This window comes from Amyelois transitella, chromosome 21 (assembly GCF_032362555.1).
Source record: "Amyelois transitella isolate CPQ chromosome 21, ilAmyTran1.1, whole genome shotgun sequence".
In the NCBI taxonomy this organism is placed as follows: domain Eukaryota; kingdom Metazoa; phylum Arthropoda; class Insecta; order Lepidoptera; family Pyralidae; genus Amyelois; species Amyelois transitella.
In genome coordinates this window covers 4,216,645-4,243,659 of record NC_083524.1, presented here as the reverse complement: position 1 = coordinate 4,243,659, position 27,015 = coordinate 4,216,645, and the positions used below count along the sequence as shown (strand labels likewise).

The 27,015-nt window shown below is 33.3% G+C and overlaps 1 protein-coding gene across 3 annotated transcripts in view; it reads right to left on the bottom strand.

Annotated features, from left to right (window-relative positions):
- The window catches only part of LOC106138775 (ankyrin repeat and SAM domain-containing protein 1A), a 43,558-nt gene extending 17,445 nt beyond the window's left edge, over positions 1-26,113 (bottom strand). For 2 of the 3 annotated variants that reach the window (XM_013340051.2, XM_060950306.1), the window contains exons 1-2: positions 25,966-26,113; positions 10,261-10,386 (exon numbers count right to left, since the gene is read on the bottom strand). In XM_013340051.2, the coding sequence (XP_013195505.2) occupies positions 10,261-10,315 (55 nt within the window). In that variant the 5' untranslated portion in view covers positions 10,316-10,386; positions 25,966-26,113. The remainder of the gene's footprint in view (positions 1-10,260; positions 10,387-25,965) is intronic. The other variant, XM_013340053.2, reaches the window with a different exon arrangement.
- Between the last annotated feature and the right edge of the window lie 902 nt (positions 26,114-27,015).

The following is a 27,015-nucleotide window of genomic DNA, read 5'->3' as shown; positions in this document are numbered from 1 at the left end:
ATTCGCTATCTTTTGAGGCGATGCGAATGTTTTCAATTTTATCAGCTTGTGTTAAAGGTGCGTCCTGCTGATAACGTGACATGTAAATATTGATATTTCTTATTTATTATATATTATTCTTATCAGTGCAAAGTTGAACCGCTTTCAAATCATCGAAAATTATAACACTGAAAGATTTTTAATATTATAACAATTACTACCTTTGAGATGACTTCATATAATTATCCTCTTAATGTTAGTCCTGGTTGCGTAGGGAGGAACTAGTGGCAAATTTTATTATAGGTAAGCCAATTAATCATACATTACAAAAACTTCAATGTATGTCCTTAAATAAAACGGCCAATGATAAACATGGAATATACCTACAAAATAATAATTTTATTCAAATTTAATCATAAAATATTCCTGCAACTGTTTGTTCCTATCCACGTTCATATCATTAAATATGTGGTACTTTATCAATGTCCATATCAGTGAGAAGTTGGTGAGTACCAGTTCCATTATAATTTACATATCAAAATTATGATAGTCGTTAATCAGAGATGGAGATAGAGTGAAGACTAGTTTTCTCAGCGGCTTTAAACAAGTTACACACTGGCGGAGGCTGTCCTGCTCGAATGTTTAACAAATTGACGTTTTATCCCGTGGGATGATATAATAATCCCTTATTTTTTAGCTTACATAAATTTTTTTGCGCCTTTCGGGGTAGATAGTGCCAATTATTTTTCTTTTACTGAATGGTTTGTATTTCAAAGTTAGAAACATCTCGGGCTCCTCTCCAGAGAGGTGAGGATACAACCGGGACTAATGCTGAAAAGATGTTGTGTTTGTATATATAACATTGGTGACTTAATAATATAAGGAAGCAACAATTTGAATTTCACTTACGGTCTAGCTAATCTTTATTCAACATAATTTCGCTCTTAATATTTTAGCCTGACTTTGACTATCTGCGTGGGATAAAAGCAGCTGGCACATACAATGTTTTTCTTCGCATCCAAACCAGCATTGAAGCCCGAATGTCCTTATGCCTTTAATCGCCCTTTACGACATCCACGGAACCACTACAGAACACAATCTATAGCCAATATTTGTTAAGCGTTCGCTTAAGTTACCTACACAATTATTTAAACTAGTTACACATAAAAAATCCAAATTAACGGCTTAACCATGACAAAGAGTGGATGTGGTTAACTTTAGACAACGAACAATGAATACTGATAGTGAGGGTTAGTATTACTGGCCACATGTACACTATTAAATTTGGGTAACGTAAGTCATGTGGTGGCGAGGATAAACTTAGTTGATAGATGCCGAGTATTTATAAATTTATACGAGATTTGAAATTTAAAATTTTATATTAAAAACAATCGTAATGCTTATAAATTTTCGTTCTCTGGGTTACTAAATTTACAGACTAATCGAGAACCTCATCCATTTTAACAGTGGCTTCATTTATCTTGAAATTATGAATTAATTTACTAATTTATTTTTTATCTTTGAATAATTCAACCTATAATTCGACATTCTGTATTTGACATTCTGCATTCGACATTCTGGGAGAAGATATTGGTCAAAACTTTATACTTGACAACAAAAATAACTTAAAAATTGAATTTCTTCATTTCAACCTCTACAAAAATAAGTTATCAGTGCTTCACGGCCAAGGCTGCCAGTATTTGGATGAAGATAAGACTTCTCGGAATAAACGCATGAGTTCGTTTTTATAGAAAGGGTTCAATCCTGCGGGTTCATCTCAATGCCGCTTTATCTGATGTTGTCAATTTTATTTTTTATTTTTTTATGAATTCCTTGACCTTTACTAATGAATGGAGGAAAATTAATAGTGTTATAAAAAAGCAGTCAAAAATAATTAATTTGTTTATATTAACTTAATAAACATTATGTGATTAATTTCATACTGAATAAATAAATATTGATAAACTGAAAACCTTGATTATTTTAAATTTAAAAACTACGTTACAATATCATTGTGTTTATAAACAATATTACTAAAATTACTGTAATACAATATGAAAGGATACAGTTTTAGTTAAAAAATCATTAAAAAGATAAAATTTGTGAAAAAACCGTACTGTAACCCTATAGGATAAAATTCTCACCAAACGTCACTTTTTGTTACCACGAAATTAAAACCACATATCCGAAATACAGTTGAATTTCAACTGAATGATCAACACATCAGAGTTCATATTGTACTATGTAACAAGAACCAAATAAAGCTGTTTGGTGGAATGGTGAAATCTGATAGTTCCTGTGGTTTTTATACATTTTTTAACGGCACAGATGTTACGATTTGCTCTATTTATAGAGATCGGTGTCAATCCGTCTGTTTTATTTTCTGATAATTATAAGGATACGTTTACATTATTTTACAACAAGAACTCACTAGTGTATGGAAAATATTGAAAGTACAATATATACCTAAAAATTGGTCACGTTCAGATGAATGGTTTAACGATGGATTTGAGATTCAGCCAGTGAAAGTTAGGTATAATTAGCAATAATTAAAACAATCAAAATAAACTACATAAGCTTAAATATAAAATAATTTAAACATAACATAATAATCTTGAGTCACGTCGTGTCACTTGCGTAATCACGGGCATTTCTCAAAATGAAGTGAGCGATGCGCATGCACATTTCATAAATGGTAAACGTGATACCTACTTCATAAGATAATGCGTATTGTTTGGGATTTTCCTTCAAAATTACTGCTCTTTGTTTGCTCTTCTTGTTCCGATAAAATATTTTTTATTTTTCCGGCAAATGGTTTAGATACACGAGTAATATAAATATTATCTTCCCCTAATTGAGTTCTGCCAAAAAAAAAACAAAAGCATTTAACAAAATAATGGCTATTGTTATATGCTAATATTTTCAATGCCTCTTAAATTTTTCTATTCCTATGAATCTGAACCGATCACAAAAAATTGTTGTTCACCAACATTGATCAACAACAACTTTTTCATGAACTAGATATACAAGTTATCAAAATCATTAAAATCCATTGTATAAAAAAGCTATTTATATATAATTCTTAAAATTTAAAGTAAAAACTATTTTACGAATATTTTTGACATATAAACAAAAAAAAATACAGAACGTAAGGACGTCCTGGTAAAGGGTTAGATCAAAAGTACCCGAAACCGCCGAGCTTGCATGAAGAAGGTTATGAATGTGGATGAAACGAAGGAAATATGCAGAGATCGTGGCAAGTGGAAAGAAGTAGTCTCTGCCTACCCCTCCGGAAAAGAGGCGTGATTTTATGTATGTATAAAAATACAGAAAAAACTGTCCGTCATTCGCAGAACATAGCATTGACAAAAAACATAAACATTTTATTTGACACGCTTGGTAGATCAAGTTAAGTGCAATATGCAGTCACACTCGGCTGTAATCACGTGATAACCATCACTACCGGTGATTCCTCTGACTCACTGACTGACTCATGTGAGGTAAAGTAATCCAACATGATGTTCCATAACACAAATAAGTAGAGTATAGAAGTGACTATACTACGTAGTAGCCTGCATTGTAATACAAACCTGTTCATACAAAACAAAACGAAAGGGTGGTCAAATTTCTCTGCATGCGAATGAAGTAACAGTCAACCGCATGTCAAGTTACTTTGCATAGAACTAAATGACGCGGTAATACAGGCAAATTTGCAGTAATATGTCTTTGACCTATTACTGCAAATTTGTCTATGTTATTAACACTGTACAGGGATCACAATTTAAAAAGAGTAATGCAACCTCATTTGTTTAATAATAGTAATGGCTGGTAAATGATGCTTAAAAAATAGTAAGTAAAAAAAAAATTTAAGAAAAATTTGAATTGTTTTTGAGAGCATAATTATTATGTTAATACATAATCGAGTTCACTGATTTTAGATCACAGTTTTTAATTAAATGTGTAATGTATTGAATTTAGTTCATATAACAGTCAAAGCTACAAGTCTAAAGTCACTATGTTATTTGCTTCACACAAAAGGCTCCCATATGTCAGCAGTGCAATAAACAAACACATAACCTAAGAAAATACCTATAGGTGCTAACTATTACTAGGTGTAAAACTCATAGACAACGAATTAAATATAAAAAAAAACACTTTGACCGTTTCTGTTTTTCTTTAATTTATACAGGCCGGAATTACCTTCATTTGCGCGTCAAACTTTTTTATCCGATTTAGGTCAGTCTCGACGCTTTTATCAATCGGGAATTTATCTCATGCCATTGTTAATTTTGATACAATTTTTTTTTTATGAAATTGAATGCAGACTTATAGAAAAAATATTTGTGTGGTATGTTTTGAATTGTGGTTATGTAGTAAGAAAAGTGTAAAGTGTCATCTTTCTATAAAAATAAAAAGTGTAAATATTATATACACCGTTTTTCACGATTATGTCATCCCTAGAAGACTATGTGAAGTCCGGGGCTATGACCACAGCTGGAAAGTCAGCGACCCCTTTCTGACCTCTGTGACCCTACATCAAGAGATAGGGTTTACCTTGTCACATTCAGTTTCCTTGCAGGTTTTGTCGCGATTTTTATCCTCACTGTCACAATCTCCATCTTTTACGACTAACTATTCAATCAACATCATAAATGCTGAACATAAAATCTATCGATATTTATCTTGGAAGTAATGGCGGCGCATTTTAAATCATTGATGGTTAAATATAACCACGTGCCGCCGTAAAGAGTGGACAAAGGAGTTCGATGACTTTGCAGTTTGTACATTCCATTGTTAGAGACGATACGATATTGCGAAAATGAGCGTCGGCGGGCGAAAGTTTAAAAGTAAGGCGTTTGAACTGCGGCATTCAGATTGGCGCACTTGTAATAACACTAAAGAATAGCTGCATTTCATAGTAACGCATTGCAAACGCGCTGTTCGTGAAACTTGTGACATGAGCCCGCGCAGCCGCCTTTACAATGAACATTAGTAACAAGTACTTTGCAACGAAACGCGCGATTCTTTTACATACAGCGGTCCACGGGTCAAGCGCGCGGTTTAACCAACCCTTTTGAGGTGCATTGCAAGGTTTGAATCCTAGAGTGCACCCATGATGATACCTATGACTGTTTTCTGGTTACGAAGGTAAGACTTGCTTATCTAAACGTCCAATTCAATATCAATAACTTGCGTCTTCAATGTTGCGAAAATGGATTAGGCTACTTTTCAAGGTTGCGAAAATAAAGGTTTGATTTTTTATTGAAATGATATCGTGACGCATATAACAATGGAGCCGAGCATCGAAGTCGTTGCACCGCCCCACCTGCCGACCTTGCAATATCTGCGCGTATATTCGCGGGTCTGACCGTAAACGAATATTTACGCCTCGCGAACTAGACGGGATTATGAGGCTTAAACTTCGGATTTATATTACTGGTTTTATTGGTTTTTATAATATTATTTTCAATACATTCATTATTTAGGCGTTTGTCTCTGTGACATCCTGCTGGGTGTCCGCCAAACAATATATTGCAGTCATGTAATTTTATAATGAAATAAAAAAAAATGGTGTAAATACGAACTGTTACATACAGAATGATCAAATGCTCACAAATCCAGTTGCCCAAAAGTGCAGAATTCCTTACTCCTTCACAATAAGAGATTATGCGTGAACAGCAACAAACAAATATACAAACTCACTTATCCATTGAGTTTCTCGTAATCACTACTTATTCCGGTTTTTGAAATTTATTTCATCTATTTTATCGCAAAAACGCATATTATAAATTAAGATTTCATAAAGGATCTATGTCCTACCTACATGTTTAAAATAAGAAGCAGCCCTTTTATGGCAAAATACCCCAAGTACCGTATCTAAGATCTTACGCTATTGTTGGTAGGTACTCGCATATTGTGTCCATAAAGGGTACTTGGTTTCTTAAGATTTTTTATTGCACTGTTTGCCTGAGTGGCGCAAGATAAAGTAGGTTTTGTAAACCTCTTTGTCAAAGTTCCAGAGAAATCTCGTGCATGGCTTTGTTGCACCACGGGTAAATAAGTGGATTTTTTTAATAGGCCTTGCAATGTTTGTTGTTGAAAAATGAGTAGTACTTTAAATGATACGAGAAACCAATGTTATAAGTCAATGTTATAAACGGATGAAATTAATTTTAGTTAAAACTATGACGCTTTAGTGAATGTTTTTTCACTAAACACCTCAGGATTCTTGTCGTATAAGACCACAGTATTATTGTCGTATAAGAAGAATAGAACCAGTTTATCTCTTCATGTGGTTGTTGAATAAGGCGACTAAAGGAGAGAAGGACTGCACTTCTTCACAAATTTAATCCTGATCCAATTCTATACGATAAGCATTGTACATTTTGCACCAATGGAATTTATACTCGTATTGTAAATTTTTGAAGAATAAATCAAATAACTTAAAATATGTTCCATCTAATCCGCTTATTAATTTCGTTATACATCTTGTTAACTAGAGTTTCCCTTTCACAAGATATGAAATAATAGTATCAATGTTAAATTTGGGTTTTGGCCTTTTTGCATAAATATATCATATCATTCATTCAGAAAAAAAGGAAACTTTTCAAAACTTTTTGTTCTCAATCCAAGTGACCCATTGGCCCTATACACAAGTTATTTGCCCTGTTAAAAAGTAGATAAAAGGTACAATATTGTCAAGTGTACACGACCTACATAAAGTGGAAGTGTTAAGTACAGTGTGTACAGTTAGCGGGCACGTGCGGTCCTAACTGCCGTACAAATAGTACAGTCAACGATGGTTTAGCATTGTTCTATAACCCAAAAAAAAACAAGCAGTAACCATTCATTTTTAGGTATCATTGTAAGTTAAACTACGAAACTCAAAAGAGATCGTAGGAATTAGAAAGTTGTAGTCTCTGTCTACCCCTCTTTTAAGTAGCATTGTAAAAAAACTGCAATACTCAATAAAAGAGATCGTGGCAAGTGCGAAGATGTAGTCTCTGCCTACCCCTCTTTTAAGTAGCATTATATGGTTGCCAGTTTTAAATGTAAAAAAGTTGAACGTGTACATTCGAATAACCCAGTCCTGAACTGGCTCTGTCTACCCCATTACATCTTTCCCATGGATGTCGTAAAGAGGAACTAAGGGATAGGCTTATGAACTTGAGATTCCTCTTGTAGGCGATGAGCTAGCAACCTGTCACTATTTGAATCTCAATTCCATAGCGGGCCTTCAGACTTTTCGAGACTGTTGAATCTGTCTACCCCGCAAGACCGGTTTGAGTAGCTAATGTCGCAATGAAGCCACAACGGGACTCAAACCGTGTACCTTCGAACCCAACCACTCCACCACCGACTCTTTATGTAATTTTTTTCTATTAAAGGTATAAATCACTGACCATCCCAACCAATGTTGGTCAGGTCGGAACCGGAAGCAGGGCCGTACCTGTGACTTCCGGGCTATTGGACTATTCTTTAGCCCTATTATGTCCCTTTGTCTGACACAAAGGGGTCGTTTGTATAGTTATTAACAATCGTAACTATTGTATGAACACAGTATATGGAGTCTATATAAATACGGTTTTAAGTATGTACGAGTATAATAAAATTTTGTTTGTTAGTTTACAAAAATTATAAGTATCAATCAGAGATGTTATAGATAGAACTTTACCAAAATAAATTATAAAAAAAGTAGTCGTAGTAGTAAGAAGTTAACTATACATATAATAAAATAGTCATTGACTTATGTCTGTCCTTGAAAGATATTGCCAAGAAATCGATATGGAGTTTGCTCTTACCTGCAAAGTCTCACAGACACCGTGTGAAACTAAAAATATACATACACATACCTATTAATAAATACATTGTAATTATATTGAACGAGTAACAATCAAGCCACAAAATTGCTTTATAATCTGATACTCGTAAATCTATATCGAAATAACCTCAGGGCTTCTTAAAGAGCTAAGTTGTTAACTATTCAGCTCCACATTGGTAGAGAGAAGTGGGCTAATAAGGTAATAGTTTGATTTTGCTAGAGGCTCTTCAAATCATTGTTGTTTTTGATGGTCACTTTTGAATTGATATGACGCTCTAAGAGGAGAACGAGTATCGAATCTGAAGTCTTATTATTAGATGTTTTTTTCCAAATGTTAGGATAATTGCCACTGTCATTCTTGACCCTGTTCCTATATTGGTGTGGAACTTAAAAGTAAGCAAGTATAAAATTACCGAGTTAGAATAAAATTAAAATTATGATAAGCCAAAATCACAAAGTCTACCCAAATGATTATTGCCTAAGTATCGTAGATAATGCTTCCAGCGTTAAGTCCGCCAATTCTGCTATACATTTGTATTTGGTGCAATGAAGTTTAAATAAATAAACAATACCAACAACGCCACAGTCAAATGCAATATATTTTATGCCAAAATGCTACAAGTACCTACCAAATTTTTAATGCCTTACCATTAGTGCATAATTATTTTTACTATGATAATTCATATCATTAGAAACAGTTTACTTTCGTCCATATCAACAAACTTGACCAATGTGAACTAACAACTACTCGATCTTACACAGTTGTTCAATATGCTACCTGTAATTACAAATCATTATCTACGTTTCAATTTAAAATTAATCGAATGCTGTAATTATAAATAGTTTATAAATTAACGGTACATCAATAATGATGACTAGTCATTTCATTCTAGTTTGAGTATGTATTGAATTTATTTTTATAGATAGTTGATGGTTTAACGTTTTAATTTCGTATTACTTTTTAAGAAAACTCAAAACCAAAACTTATATAATTTGAAGATCTTTTCATAAAAATTAAAGGAATATCCCATTTCCGTACTACTTTTATGGCTTTTTAAACTAAAGTTCTTTATTTTAATGTTTTTACTGACATTACAAATAGAAGTATTCTTAGTACATCTTCATGTAAAGAAGATATACTTTTATAACTGTAAATAACACTCACCAATCAGCCTCATCAAACTATTAGTAGCTATAACCACCACGTAACTTTATGGCTAATCTCCTTAGCCATAATTTTACTATAAAATCTACTTCGTTATGGCAGTTATTACAAGTTATAGCGTTTTTAAGTCAAGTTAATTAGTGCTATTATACATGGTGTATAATAACTTTGTTTATGTAGGTCAGATATGAATAGACATCTTAATTTATAAAAATATACAAATTCTTCTGCATTGTTTAGTTCTAAGAAAGCAGTAGATATATTTTTATACAGGTTATGTTATATTCTCATAATAAAAGCGATTAAATCAAAAAGAGTGTAAGAGTTTTAGAAATAAACCATCTCAAGTACAACAGCTTCTCGTAATCATAAATTTGTAAGGCAATAAGTTTGGTAATCTATTGTTAATCTTAAATTTAATATACCATACAAAATTTAAGTTAAAAAGCTACTTCAACCGGCTACCATGTTAACTTTATGACAATGAACCATTAAATTAGCTTTACCAAGAATACCAATTCAATTCGTGACAAAAAAAAAGAGTTGATTTAACCCCATTGTTGTCATGGACCCAATATAACACCTTCCCTTACAAAAAAATACTTTAAAAAAGTTTATTCAGCTCACGTCTTACCTATCTGATACCTTTTAATAATACGTTAACCAAATATCAATCGTAAACTTTTAGGAATAAAGTCGAAAGTACAGTAGAAATTGAGACAAAGGCACATGTGATAATACATTACAAAAATAATTTGATTTGAACGTAAAATAAGATTTATTATCCAATAATAGGGTCTACATTTCCATAAAAGGAGTAAATTTGCTGCAGGAATATGCTACGCAGAAAAAAATGTGGTAGACACAAGACAGTTCTTGATGATGCGAACAATGACCATAAATTTCATACTGAAGTCGACTAAACCGTAATTTAGGTCCAGTTTGTATTACCCGAATTTTTTTTCCACTGCCCAAAATAGGTATTTCTAAGTGGCACCGACAAAACAATTATACCTTTCAACGTGCATACCTCATGGTTTTTAATATTGAAGTAATAATTATTTCGATTTGTCAACTTAAATGCTGGTCAACTTTTTATAAATTATATAGCAGAAAACTTCAATTAGTTTCTGTTCTGTGAATGTCCTGTGAGACGAAACGAAAGCTCGACAAATCAATATAAATATTATGCCATTGAGCTAATTATAGCTTTTCTTTTTTAGAGTGTTGGCTTTGTAACGTACGAGATTAAAGACATAATATAATTTAATTAAAAAAGAAAAAAAATCCATACCCATTTGGCCGTCGGCCGCCGCGTAGTCGGGAATGTTTGCGCTTGCGCACAACATTCAAAGAAAATCCCTTGGCATTCTGTCACTACGCATATTAAACACTTTCACACTATCCCCAATACGTCAACCTTAAAAAAAAAGAAAAATATTTGAAAATAAATGAAAGGTAAATAATTCAATTCATAAATACGCTATGTGACTTATACTTATCTATCAATGCACAGTCGAAAGAGATAAGATAGATAAAATTATAACATAATAAAGGAACACTACTAAAAATTCATGAAGATTTAGGTCGAGTCGCTTCGTGTAAAAACATAATATATATACCATGATCATCAGATGGACCCCGGGCCCCTCTGCAGAAAGACACTAATGCCAAGATGATGATGAACAAGTTTAATTTGAATAATTTCAATCAAATGCTATTAATGCTGCAATAAGAGAAGTGCAAGTAAAAGTGGTTCGTTTAAACGTTCCGCTTCGTAGAAATTTTGTGTGTCTGTTTGTTTTTGCAATTGTTGTTCAAACACGTTTAAAGCCCTTTGAGCGCGAGCGCGACTCCAGTTCAGAAATTATTTGTTTCTTGTGTCATTTGCATTGCATAATTGAGCACTTACTTATTTAAATTTTGAAACGTGAAACATGGTCACGTTTTTAAAAATGATTTACTTTAAGTTATATTCACAGTAAAGTTAATCATTACAATAGCCACTTGGCCTATAAGTTTAGTATTAGAAGAAACAAACTAACTGTTAAAGTTAAGAACGTAAGAAAAAAAATTGTCTCATCTGTCACTAGATGTATATAATTTTGTGTACATAAATAAATAAATAAAAAACGCCCCTATCCCGGAGACTTGCAGAGACTTGACTCGACCACTTACCCCGATCACTGCATACTTCTTTCGCTTCATCCACATTCACAAATCTCTTCATGCAAGGTGGTCGATTAATGTAATACAGTCGTCAAAAAAACGTTTAAGTTTAAAACACTTCTTATTTACAGTTACTGCCATAGAGATAACCTTACTCAATAATAAATGGCAAGACATAAACTGAAATAAAATATAACAATGTTCTGTTACATTATTGGATCGAGTTCTGCCTGGACCTTCCATTTCTGCCTAGGTCACGACCCGCCCGACCTGGCTCCCAGATCACGATTATACTCTTATAAAGAAATAAAATATTATACAGACTCCAGTTTGCCTCCATTCTTAGGTCGCGTATTGTTTATGCTTATACCTTGTCTTTATCTGTGTACAAATTTAAGATCATGCCTCACAGTTTTAATGTAGTGATAGAATAAGTTATATACTTAATAGATATTTAAAAATAAATTGAAAATTAAATGTAGCTAGTTAATTTCAGGCACCTTCTAAATAATGAATCAATCAATGGATCAATGATACCGTTCTCAATGTATAGTATAATATTAGAAGAGGAAAGAAAGAAAACTGAATGAATAACGTCAGCAAAAAAAAAATATAAATATCGTTAACATATTTCCTTGTCTCACCACAAGAACATTTGGCACACGTCTTGAGATGTCAAAAACGATGTCTAGTGCTTTGTTTTCATAAAGTATCACTTACAAAAACAAGGGGTATCTTGGCAGTATGTTTATGTTTTGAAAAATAATACCGAACAACTGACATTTTTAAAACAGGGATATGAGCAAAGGTGTCCGTCCTACCTTAAGTGTAAAATATATACATATTTTTTTAAAGAATTTATAGAAAGTATTATTATTTAATTTAACCATGGTTCAAAAGGCCACAACTCTTTAATTTAAACAATATTTAAACCTAATTGAAAGGAATTTGCAGAATTTTGAAAAAGGAAATTTCTTTTCTTTTTAAAAATGTTTTTTCGTTTTAAATTATAACTGGCTAGCAAAAACAATAAGAAAGCCATCGGCCGGGAGTTCAGTGGTCGGGAATAGAACACATTCTATAATTAAACCGGCCGTTAGTGAAGCGCCGCGGGAACTCGCATTCTAAATTTAAATTATTTTTAAATTTCGAATCTTGTCGTTTTGTCACGTTCAAGGTCGTAGTTTGGAATTCTTCAGGCAACGGTCTTACATAAAAATGTTTATTTTTTTATGGGGAACTTGAAACATCTGGCATTAACTTCCATCAAATGAGCCACAAATGCTTTTTACAATAGTTTAGTAGCTATAAAATCCATACAACAGTTTTGTTTGGATACTTCGGAGCTAACCCTATGTCCTTTGTATCGGTATATGTAACAGCCTTGTAAGACAATCTATGATAATGTGAGTTTTTGATTGAATAAATTCTAACAAACAAGCAATTTATTTTATTTCATACGCGCGTGAATATAAAGGGACAGAAGGTAGGGACCTGATGACAGAAATTAAGAAGAAATAAATCTGTAGAAATAACATTAACACAAAATTTCAATTTAATTTTAAAAATTAATTAACCACAAATTTAGACAAAGACGGATGGGAATGTCACGTAATTCTAGTACAGCCATCATGAGATCTAATTCGTTTTTCTGCTGACAGAGAGACAAATTGGTGTTCTAAATCCTACAAAACTAGTTAACGAAGAACTGCTTATACGTATTGATAACATAAATGAGTGTGTCTATTTAATTTGGTCTGATCACCTTGTTTGTCTAAATTTGGTGTGGAAATGAGCTCCTTATGGTTCGTGAAATTGTTGAGGCTGTCGTTCGACGATATATTTAGAAACTAATGATAGTTCCATTTACGTAGTATCGTCTAAAATAGAGATAAAGTAAAAATCAGAAGGTTATCTTGTGTCGTGTAGTTTCCAGCACTTTAGAATAGAACCACTGCATATATTTCCCATGGATGTCGTAAACTAACTAAAGGACTACGGTAACTACAGGATAGGCTAATAAACTTAGAATTTCTCTTGTAGGATAGCAACCTGTCTCTATTTGAATCTCAATTCCATGGCATTTTAGTCTACGTGAATCCGTGTTTCAGAACGTGATCGTGAACGTGATACAGAAGTTTAAAAAAATACATCTAATTATTATATTAATAAATAATTTGAGCTTGCTAGTACCACCTTAGACTTTATATTGCTTACCATCGGGTAGTTAATGTCAAACTAAAATCTTTCAGCAAAAGTCATCACATTATATTCGAACAATATGAGATGGAATTCATCGCATAGTTTTTTTTTTGTAACAATTTTAAGTTCTAAACGCAAGAAAAATATCTAATAGCTATTACAGATTAGATATTAATATTTTCAATCAAATATAATAAATTAATTGATGGGTACAACATACAGTATAACTACGGAGATACTTTATAAAAACTATTTATTGTTTATTTTATTACTCATTTAGTAATTTTAGTACTATTTCAGCAAGTCTATAGAAATACTATTAATTTTCTATATAGTCAACTTTGAAAACTGTAAACGATCACCTTTAACCCTATCGCAGTTATTGTATTCAAAGTTAACCTTCTGAAAATGTGTTACGTACTATGAGTACGGCACCAACATTGTTGTCATACGTTTGTTTTGTATCTTATTTCTGGAGAATCGGCATCAAGTAAACTGAAATGATTATCTCGTAAGTATTGATTTACTGTGTCGTTAACAATACTTAACTTCCTGGGAACAGTGTTATATATTGCTTGAAATAGTGCAACCAAATAATTCACAGATAATCTGTGTATTACTTGAATTGTTTTGCCACCAAGCTTGTTAATGTGCCGTGTGGTTCCTGACACTTTAGACTACGATTTATTTTTAAGAATGACGTATTAGACGACAAAAATAGGCATATAACTTGTGAAGCTTTTACTATGATCCAATATGAGTTATTCCCCTATATATGCAGGATCATGGTCAAAAGGCTGATCCCGGGTTCCTTTCAAGAGATGTGAGGATTCAACCAAGATTGGCGCCCGGAGAAGAAGATTGTATTAGAATAGAATAGATTTATTTTCAAAATTGGATACAAGGTATCACTTATTCTTACTTACTCACATCACTTAAATCTAATTATAACTACTACCGCTTCCAAAGCGCATGTGTAGAAGAAGCGGCGGAACAAACTACACTGCAGAAATCTAAATCGTGGACGAATGTACATTGTCTACATTAAAAATCATGAATGAATGTAGAACTATTCTTTTTTTATCTTTATGAAATACTCGACAACAAACATATCTTTACCAACCAACTAATGAGGAAAACCATAATTTTCAAAAAAAATTAGTCTAGTAAAATGTGTAAGAGCTTTCTTCCATGAATCAACTGATAATTGCTCAGCAGGTGGTCGCGTGGTCTAACCCGTAAGCTATAAAAAAGTGATACATTTATGTTTCTACGTACAATATTGTGTGGTTGTCGACAACCCACAGTATTGGCCCAGTTAGTAAGTATTGTATTTTAAACATTATGTATTATAATAAAAAATCATATTTTCTTTCTAAATCACCCAAAACTTAGGTGGTCCGTGGCTCCTACTGCGCTTGCCTACGCAATCTTAACGATTAACTTTACAAAATATGTTTTGTTTATGATTTTAATAGTTTAGTATGTATGGTAAATATAAAATGACATAACTATCACACTGTTTAGGTTCCTTGTATTTCTGTAGAACTGTATAATCTGTAGAATTGGCAATTCGGTAAGTACATTAAAAATATAAAAGAAAGAAATCAACATATATTAAATTTAACAAAAGTTAAACCGCACTTATATTTATTCCGTAATCATTTCAGAGTATTAAAAGTACTTGTACTTAAAAATCTATTTATACAAAAAAATATTTTGAGGTTAATTATATTCTCGCCAAAACAGGTTACGAATTAAAATATCAGCTGGACCATAAAGGCAACGCACTTCGATGTCAAATGTATTTTATTAACACATGTCTTAATTTGTGGTAATGAGATCTTGTTATGCTTATAAGGTAACGATAATTTAATTAAATTATTTCGGTAAATGATATTTATTAAATGGCCACTCACAAATTATCGCTTAGCAACTTGTTCAACAGTTATGGTTATGCCGAAACTGTCATTAAAAAAAAAAATCTACAAAAACAAATTTGTTTTTTCAAAAAAAGAATTATGTTATTTACTTCTACACCTAGCAAATGTACATAGCCTTTTAATCTTTTAAAGACTGTTGGCTCTGTCTACTCCGCAAGGGATATAGACGTGATTATATGTATGTATATAGCTCATAATATTTTCTACACTTTTGCAACTCTACAGTGACATCTTGTTCAGTGAATCAGTTCCAACCACAGAACAGTTTAGTTTGAAATAAACACCAACAGTAATTTAAATTTTTCTACATAATAAAACCCGAAACTAATTTTCAGTAGTTCTCCGAACAGAACAATAAAAACTCCACTATCACCAATGATTCACCCACCATTTTATTTGGGACTCACGCAGCCGCGTATCTTACAGGAAATGCTTTAGTTATACGAACATTATCGTGGTATATCAGAGGTCTTTCTATTTGGTTTACGACCCTACTGGTCGCGTTACATGATATCATCAGTGGATGCAGGTCGCGACCTTCAGTTAATCCACTTCTGTCATGGGAACGTTATGGGACATCGAGTTGAATTTGATACGGACATTGTTGGAACACGTAATTTTTATTTGAGCAAACAGCATTAGGGATAGACAAAATTGATTCAATCATCTGAATAATGCTTTGTGTTGATGTTTTAATACTTTTGGGTAGCTGTTTCTTCAATATTATATCTCTTTTGATAGCTGGTGGTTTTAATGCTTATTGAAAATTATACATCTCACTAGAAATAAATTTTCAAAATATGCCATTTTTGACTACTATACTATTCAGCAAAATGAACTATCTTCTTCATCAGCACTAATGTACTTGCCTTGTTTGTAAATAATAAGTTTTTGTCAATATATAAATGTAATAGCTCATTCAGAAACTTTTCAGTTCTCTTTTCTTACCAGTTGGATTAAAACGTTATCACGTATAGTTGTAGATATCATAAATTAACTGTTTTTTACCATTTCCACTTACTGCTTTGTAAGCGCCATTAAACCTTAAACGGTCACCATTTGTCTCCCTTCGTTTAGTCGAGTACCATTTTACTTTATTCCACAATAGTTATACTGCTACATTTATTAGTTCGTTTTTATCTTTATATTCTACATCATTAAGTTCATTTTTATTTGTATCATCATCTGGTCTATTATCATTGTTAATTTCAGCAACATAATCCTCTGGCAGTGGCTTGATTACAACAATTAATCGCAATTGAAAGGAATTTGTTCGACTTCCTACTCCAATGTGTCTATAATTGATAGTGGTTCTTTGATGTCGCTTTAACTTCGTAAATTGTTAATTGCTACGACATATTTAGATCCTTTGTTGGCTCGAGAAACTAGTGTAAAAATCTCATGTTCAATCCTATTTGATTTGGTGTTGCAATGAAGTGGCAGATAGCATTAATAAATAGCCACATTCTGATTGTTTTCATGAAAACTATCATACACAATGAAAAAAATATGAAGTGTTTAAGTATTGTCAAATGACAGTGAATCAACGAAACGGTTAACTTCATCACTGCCCAAAACTCTCTCAAAACTTATTTCTTTGTTTGTTTGGTTATTTTATCAACAGTGAGACATCCAAACACGTTTCACACAAATACTTATAGCTAAGTGGTTACTATAACTTTTCTTGAGGTGTTAAACTCATGGAGACATCCGGCCTTCTACCTCATTGCGAAACAACCAGCAACTGAATGTTGCAATATAATTGAGTCTTTCCTTTGACAGAGCTATGAAAACCTCATTAAAGATTAATAAATGTTATCCTGCTTTATTGCGCGCAAGGTATTTAGGATGGATGAATATCTAAATTCGATTTGAGTACGTGCCTGACTGATTGTGCCAAATGAGCTATAAATTTAAAGGTTTTACACATGCTTCCGCTGATGGTATTATGTTGGTAGTAATAATTAGATAAATATCAATGTGACTTTACCTGGAGTTCATGTCTCGAGCAAATCTTAAGGCAAAAAGGCCGAATGGTTTTGGTTATTTATGTTCTGTTATTATCGCTACACAGTCGCTTGTCATGTATGTCACAATAATAAATGAAATCTTACTAATGAAATGAATATTTTTGCCTTTTTACCGTTATACATATATTTTTAACATGCTTTAGGTAAGTAAATTAACAGATACAGAAGAAAGACTCTACAAATAAACTCTCTCTCTCTTTTATAACTATGTACTATTTTCTTGTTACTGTATAAATTTCTATGCAATAAATATATTACAAACAAACAAACAAATTTTATTGCGGTTTAAAGCTACAACAGATATCGATCAATCAAAGACAACTTTATCTATTCGAGATAAAAGTAACTACGATAAGAAAATTACCATCTCAAGAATAGTCATTCTTGTGCAATGAAATACAATTATTAGCATAAGTGCTTGCTTCTCTTCTCGCGCAGTTTTAAAGTCAATCAAGGGAATGGCTTAAAAACTTGATATACTAACTACATTAAGACTAGCAACCTCTCACTATCTTTAATTTAATATTGTGCCATCTGTACCACGTAAGGAGCCATACATACATACATACATACATAAAATCACGCCTCTTTCCCGGAGGGGTAGGCAGAGACTACCTCTTTCCACTTGCCACGATCTCTGCATACTTATTTCGCTTCGTCCACACGTAAGGAGCCAACATGCCAAATTTCATAGCTTCGGCTGTACGTTCTGTCAATCGTAGAAGTAAAAGAAGAGTTTTTTTTTTTATATGATTTACTATAGATATGTGCATAGAAAATGACAGTTGAGCTACAATCCCATGCGGCAATTTACATAGTAACCGACGGGACATTCCTCGTTACTTCGTTCTGTTAATGACGTAATAGACCAAAGGAGGCACGAGACAGAGTCAAGCTAATCGGCAACTAATGTCTTTATTATCTGTGGCAGTTAGATCTTCTCCTGTCAGTACCGGAAATCGTCCTTTAAATTATTGTTTTACCTAATGAGATTAAAACGTTACATAATCTTTATCGTTACTCTACTCTCTAACTTATCAACATTTGGCTTTATAGCTTTAAATATAATGATGAAAACCGCAGGCAAATCTGTTTACTGAATTATGTGGTTCATTTATATTTTAAATACTGACCGAAGTAAATACAATGTATTTCAGATTTCTGGGCTAGACGGTCAGTATTTTTTCCTGATGATCAAGAAATCAAAATTCTAAAATCTCATTAATGAAACATGGATATAGAAAGAATTGTATGCTTATCGGAAACTAGGTCAAATTCTTAAAGTGTATATCGAAATTCTTGAATAGTGTAAATTATGATTTTGGGCTCGATAACAACTTATGTCATAGTTTCTCACCTTATTAACGCATAACTACACAAATTGGCATTCTCCGACTATGTGTTATGAAATTTGGCATCAAAAAGAAATAATTTAGAATACTTTTGGAAGAATTCAGAATAAGACTATAGAAGTAGTAGTGTACTGGTGAATGTGTCGCCGCAACTGATGGTAATCACGCATTAGTCACCATCAAATTTTCATGACGTCTTTACAACTACGCAGAACTATCTGCGAAATTAGTCAGACTTGAGATGGCGCTCTCGTTGTTTTATTACAGAAAAGTGCTAACACTAATAGATATATAACCAAAGGGATAAGGGAAAAGATAGTTCCCCGAATACAGTAAACCACATAGATATATACATATATCACCTTACGAGGTAAAGGAATACAAACTACCTCCTATACCTATCACAAGTTAGATAACCATGTGTATGAAGCACTTTTCAGTACTTAATCAACGACACGAAGGTGGTATACTTTTCTATTTGACCTACTGTAACGGCGTACCTTACATAACACACGTAAATATGGGCCCTTGAGAACCTTTCGCTGTCATGATGAATGAGTCCCTTGTTGCGTTTTAACTCGTATCACTCCGCCCGGTTTCCGGCACTCGAGTGCGGGTACCGACGATCAGTTCCGAAAGCACAAAAAAATACCGTTGCATTTATCTGATTTCAAATTTGGTTGATCTTTAAAGGAATGATATAACTAATGTTGTTGTTGAAAAAATTATGAAGTTATGATTTTAGTTAATAATTCCTTAAAATTATCAAAGGATAGCGTAAAAAGAAAAGATGGCGAACATCAAATGGAAAATTTAAACCATTGAATGGGTTTCACTAAAATTAATATATACCTAATGGCTGTATAGAAAGTTTGGATTAATATCTACTAAGGAAGAATTTTTACCGTTGTAGCTAGCTAACAAGGGGTCTAATAGAACCAACTATTAGTCTTGGTTTTATTCTAAAAATAACCAGTTTTTTTTTAATAAGAGCATACACAAAACCTTTGAATCCATATTTTATTCCAAATATTGAGACTCAATACTGTTGAAATTATACCATATCAAAATTTCACAATTTCACCAAAAAGACAAACTTATTAATTTATCATTTAATGACCGCAACAAGTCCGAAGAAGTCCAAAATGTCTCCCATCGCATTAATTTATTGTAAAACGAGTTAATGATTGCTCCTCAAGCTCTCAATCATACCTCAAGTTTTTCCGCGGCAAATATGGCCAGATACGCAACTTTTTATCGCATAATTAATTGCTCTTACCAGCACATATTCATTTATCATTATTGTCGGTTTAAATTACCATTGTAATATTTTTAAACGGTTTTATTTGTTCTTTACTCATAATATCAGAATAAAATTTTTAAACATACCTATCATATTTTCTTACTTAAATTGTAAACTTAGGATTTTTCTTTTAGACGATACGCTAACGACCTGTCTGATTTTCTTGTAGTAATAGGAAAGTGATTATAAATAAAATTACTATTTATGGCCGATATCTGCAGACTACTTAATGGTTAATGGTCGTGCGTTTGACGGTTAAATATGTCGAGCTGCTCCTAAATAGACACGCTATATGTGCACGGTTTTATTAGTAGTTACGATTGTTAAATTTTTCTAAAAACATTTTTGAATTTTAATTTATTATATACGCGATTTTAACTTTGTTACGAATTTTTGTTTATATCTTTAATATGACTGTTTCAATAACTTTTGCTTTACCTAAATTTCTTACAAATACTTTCTCCCTTTGAAATTGTTACATTCATTTAAAGGGTTTTTTTCTTAATAATATTATTTATTATACACCTCACGAAAGTCATTCATATTTTCATCATTTCGATAGAACATGTATTGGTTGCCTGATAAGAATTGCAATACGATAGGGCCGCCTTTTGTATTTTCATTATGTGTTGATGCAATATATATGTAAGTAACTCAACTTACTTAATTAAAAAAAATATCTCAATATTTAAAATTGAGTTAATTACCTCAAAATGCTCTGCACAGTTGCCTATGTTCCACCACTGCTACACAACTACGGTTCGTGATCTCGACAGTACAAAAAAAACACGAAATGAACAATACCGGTGGAACCTGCTGGATGATGCAGATAAACTGGCACGTGTGTAGTCTTCACGATGTTTTTAATGTTATGTGTCTCATCTTGGTGGTCTTTGAACACTTATGTCGAAATATTTGTGTCATAATAATAGAAAAGAAAAAATAATGCGCAAGAAGAAATATATTTTGATTGGAGGAGAAAAAGTGGAGCAAGTGAAAGAGTTTGTATATCTAGGATCAAAGTTTACATCAGATGGCAAGTATGATAGTGATATTGAAAGGAGAGTGAACGCGGGGAACATGGTGAATGGAGCTTTGCATGCCTTTATGAGCAGTCAGAAACTATCCAAAAAGGCTCGACTGGCTGTGCACAGGGGCGTGTTGGTCCCGACATTAATGTATGGGAGTGAAAGTTGGGTATGGCAAAAGAAGCATGAAAGCAGAATAAATGCAGTGGAAATGAGAGCGTTAAGGAGTATGATGGGTGTGAAATTGAGTGACAGGATAAGGAACAGCGTGATAAGGGAATGTTGTGATGTGAAAGAAGATGTAGTTACAGGAATAGAAAAGGGTATGTTAAGATGGTTCGGTCATGTGGAGAGGATGAATGAAAGCAGGTTGACTAAGCAGATATACAAGGAGAGTGTGGAGGGAAAGGTCGGAGTGGGAAGACCTAGACGAACGTATCTTGATCAAATTAAGGACGTCCTGGTAAAGGGTCAGGTCAAAAGTACCCGAAACCGCTGAGCTTGTATGAAGAGAGTTATGAATGTGGACGAAGCGAAAGAAGTATGCAGAGATCGTGGCAAGTGGAAAGAGGTAGTCTCTGCCTACCCCTCCGGGAAAGAGGCGTGATTTTATGTATGTATGTATGTATGTATGTAAGAAGAAATAAAACACTTTATAGTAAGTAATATAGCAGTAGCCCTTTATCGCAATTTTAATATATCGAATGCAAGCTAACTTTCTAAGAGTCTTGTTTTTTTTTTTGTTTTGGTGAGCTATTACCTAATAACCTTTACCTTAGATTCCCTCTACATTTGAAGTAACGTACTCAGCCCATTTCGACTAGACAAAAGAGGCGTATAGTCCCAACAGAGTTTAGAAGCTGTAGGTACGAGCAATTTAAGTTGACATACATATATCTAGCACAACCTACTTACTCGTTACACCACATTTGATAATCTACGTGCACCGAATGAGGCAACCGTCATTACACAGGATGCGCCTGCGCAGGTAGACGGTGAACAAACAGGGATGTTCGCCTGGTGCGCAGGGGACTGATTTAAAACGAGTCTTTGTTGTTCAAGGATATTGCGGTCTTGTAATTTTTTTGCATGATGTGGTTTTACAAAATTTTGTTTCCGTTGTGAACCAAAATTAAAGTGACAATAGTTTATCTTAACCATCGAAAGTATAAATAATTATGTATAAGATCTTTTCTTGTCTCATCTATTCAACATTCTGCTCAATAGAAGACCTATATAGCGCAAACGACCACACAAACATTTGAAGCAAAACAACACGTAACCTAATCTGCAAAGCATATTTAGGTTGGCTTGGCATCCTCTGATACATATTTAATGAGATACGCTTATTAACTTGGGATTCTTCTTTTAGGCGTCGGTTAAACAACCTGTCCCTATTTAAATCTCAATTCTATCATTAAGCTAATAGCTGAACGTGGCCTACCAGTCTTTTCAATACTCTGTCTACCCCGCAAGGAATATAGACGTGCCTTTATGTATGTATGAATGTGAATATCAAAAAAATAAAAGTATTGTTGGTTTCAATAAAATACCTTTGAGCCATTCAATTCAATTTAAACCGTACCTAAATAACGTGATCAATAAAATTTCCATACCCAATAACTTGAATAAGCATAGCATATAAAAAATAATTGCCTGCAATATTATACAACAACTAAATGCAACAATTTTAGATGAAAATGTTAGATTGTCACGAAGAGCTCTACACGTACTACAATGCTAGCGATGCGTTGCGCAAGTTTTATTTTATTATAGAATTCTCAAGTTTCTAATCTAATATCTTCCTGTCTTACATCACAATTACTATCATCTCTGTTGTTCCCGCTTTCTACATTTTATAAGTCACCAGAAAGTATTGCATGTCAATTAAAAATTTGATCTATCAGACCATCAACAGTATACTCGCCTAGAAGTATTTAAAGGTGCGTGGGCGCCTTGTTAGTTTTTTTATTTAATTAATACTCCGCATTATACAATTGAATGTGGAGCGAAGCGAAGGAAGTATGCCGAGATCCTGGCAAGTATCAAGTAGTCTCTGCCTACCCCTCCGGGGAAGAGGCGTGATTTTATGTATGTATGTATGTTTTATACAATTGTGGCAGTGGTGTGAAAAAGTGATAACGGAAACTGATGTCAAATGATATACCTACCAATTTTATTTGGTGAGCATTCACATTGATCATGACCTTCCAATCAGCCGACTTCCAACAAGCATCTTATCTCAGGTTAAGCAAATGTTTGCGTTGACCATGCCGGCCGACTGCTTACAAAAACAGTCTCAAAATCAATAATGAATCACCGGTCACTCCGCCTACTGCATTTGGACTATCGATATGTAAAAAAACCTCATACTTCTGGCGTTTAGTTTCCGTCGCGTCCTCACATCTCTGGAGGGGATCCCGATGTGCTTTTCCTGATCCACGAATCTGGATTGGGTAAGTCAGGTTTATACACAAAGAGACTCGTGTTCCCAGCACCAATACAAAAAAGAATAGGACCACTCCATCTCTTTCCCATGGATGTCGTAAAAGGCGACTAAGGGATAGGCTTAAAAACTTGGGATTCCTCTTTTAGGCGATGGGCTAGCAACCTGTCACTATTTGAATCTCAATTCTATCATTAAGCCAAATAGCTGAACGTGGCCATTCAGTCTTCAAGACTGTTGGCTCTGTCTACCCCGCAAGGGATATGGACGTGACCATATGTATGTATGTAGACTCGTGTTCGACCTTCGCAACCTACGCAGGGATACCTAATCTTTCTTCTAACTCCTTGCTTCTCAGTAACATTATCACCTCACTGGAGAGGAGCTCGGGGTGCGCCACTTTGACCGTAGGATAAGTCAGGTTTTGACACAAAGCGATACCCGTCTGATCTCCAGAACTTTTGCAGGGGAACCTAAGCCATCTAGATTCGTGGTTGTCGATATGTAATGTATTAGGATGATGTGAGTGAAACAACCTTATTTGTGGTTAGCAAAAAGGCCGTATTTTTTACTGATATGGTAACTGTTATTACTGCTAGATAGTTATATATCATTTCTCTATGGGTGCTCCAAAAGTCATTCCTACGTCATGGACAACTAAGCATCAATCACTATCATAATTTTATTTTCATAAGTGATATAAGGCCAATTGTAAAGTAAATAAAAGGAGACATAATTTGGCACAACTACGTTCACCAAACAGTTAATGACCACATTTCACTATTAAAATTTGCATAAATTTTCTAAATTTTGGTTCTAAGACCGTAAAAAACTTAAGTTCAACGACATTCTTAATTTGGTAATTACCTAGCCGAGTCCCACCCAAATGAAATGTAAACCACCTTTTAAGGAAATTTAAGAGTTGCTACTAAACAGTCTGTTTATTCGACAACATAGAATGTAATATTAATAAAGAAGCAATTACTTTTAAAATGTTACTTTTCATCTGATTACTCCAAACCTGCAAATTTTGCCATGGCAAAAAAATCATGCGCATCTAAATATGATGTTGCTTAGCCCACCCTACCAATTATTAATAGCATCACTTACATAACAACTGGAGCTTGAGTCAAATATGATAATTAGCAATATCACATCACTGACAAGCAAACCATTCAAAATGAGAAGGTCGACGTTTGTGTACGAAATTTACATAAAACATTTACCATGTTAGACGTGTTCCTAATTTAGAGAATATGCAACTGGTTTTGTTTAAATTCAGCGATTTCAAGTAAAGTTCTTTTTTTATTCTAAAACAGTGTTTTTTAATGTGTGGCATTTGATACATACTCCTGTGGCAATTGACACATGCATATATACCTATTTATATAGGTATAAATTATGTGTTTGTACAAAAGTGTAACTAAATCAAATTTCTTTCTTGCCTTTGTACCACCAGTAGATTCGTTTACAAGAACAAAGCTGGCAAACGGTTCTAAACATCTACTTACTTGTTTTTACGTATACCTAATAATATTTGTTTAGCTGAAATGAACTCTTCCATCGTTAACATAACTTCTTGTTCTATCAATAACACTCTATCAAGTTCTGAGGGAACATTAGAAGCCAGATGTTACATCTGTTTACGTTTGTCGTAGACATTTCTTTGGTTATCCCTTCTTAGCATTCTTGATTTATGTTTATTTAGCATCTCCTAGTATAGACAGACACTCGCCTACACACAATTAAGTTGTAGCTTGATGTCTAGGTCTTAAGTTTTATTCAATGTGTTTATTTGCATCCTTAGATATATAATGATCTAAGTTTCAATCAGTTGATGTAAGGACGTATAGTTATATACTCTAATAATCTAATTGTATTAATGTTCCGTCTATTTACTCAATAATAACGTGTGTTAAATTTTAGCTTAATTATATTAGCAATAGACTTAGACAACTATACATTTTGTCTATTCACTATTTAATCGGAAGAAAAACTTCTAAGAAATGCAATATTGAGTCGAATTGCGATGTTTCTAATATTAAAAGATACTTTGTGAATGTATTGTTAGCTTTGAACAAGTTCGGACTTAGTATTAAATGATAATATTGTGGACAATAACTCAATGACATTCCATTGTCACGTAAATTGGTGATAATAATGTTGTCGACGCGATTACTACTGTGCAAATGAAGGTATGACATGGACAGTTAGCAGATCACGTTCGAATGATTCTTGATTCATACGATCAATGAAAACGATGACTCAAATTCTATTTATTTTCATAAGGCTAACGCGTTAAAATTTTAGGTAGGTACTAGTACAGTTAACGTTATTTATGATTTGATAATCAAAGCGTGAATCGGATTAAACAAAGATAATTTAAGTGTATAAAGATAAAGATTTAAATAACTTATTACGAAACAGAAGTTTTAAACAAACCACTATCACTCCATATCATTAAATATTCCACGATTGAACATAATAAATCAAATTAGAAGTCTTATAAATAAGCTGAAAATATACCTGAAATGGCTGATTATAAATCACAAAATCGGCGATCACAAGGAAGCACTATAACTTCACTATAATCACTGAAAGGATCTATTTAAAACGATCAATAGAAGCGAGAAGCAAACATGTGGCCTCATCGATAAACGTGCATGAGCAACTGACAGTGTGGAGTCTTCGAACCATGCGCCGGCGCAAGTTTACGCGGCCGATTTTAAAAGGCTTCAGTGTAATAAGTTTAGTGGAAATAAAAGGAGATTGCATTTGGCAGGCTGATATCGTGTTGATACACCGTGAACTAGGGTATTTTTAGTGAATATGCAGGTAACTATAGGGCAAGGGCTTTTGTGTAAAAGCTTAGGTAAGGTTTGTGTGTATTGTCAAAAGAACAAAAAACATCCAAGAGCACTTGAGGACAAAAGGAGTTGTATAAAACTTGGACGACACAATAATTTACTTAAAGTTACTTAATTTATAAATAAATAAATATAACACCAAGATATTTACAATATCATTTATAAATTTATCATTATTGGAAAAAGCTTTGATATTATTACGTTAGATTATTTCAAGCTTCTAGTGTAAGTATGCAGAAAAACGGGGTGCCATAAATCTCTGTACGACGCGACGTTGTGAAGTCCGCCTCGACAGACCATTAATTAATGTAATCTGGTGCAAATCACAATTTAAATAATCGATGAAAACTGGTGTCTGCATAATTGCTATGTTTACATGATTATCCTACCTTCTGATATTTGGATGATTAGGTGTTCGAAATCATGTCTGTTTTAATATCATTAATCTAGAGTCTAGTGTATGTCGGCAGGAGAATGTGTATGAAAAGTGTCGTGGATCGAACTGTTGAAGTGCCAGAATAAAAAGGGTGTTTCTCTGGGAGGCAATGGTTCACATTTTACCTCTCTCACTCTTTTCTAAATTATGATATGAAACCTGTAGGATTAGGGAATCTGATTGTGCAACCATTATTAATATAGGGAATAGGTTAACTTGTGGAGGTCAGACAGGAATCCCAATTTATCCAATCCAGGAACATGGTCAAAAAGA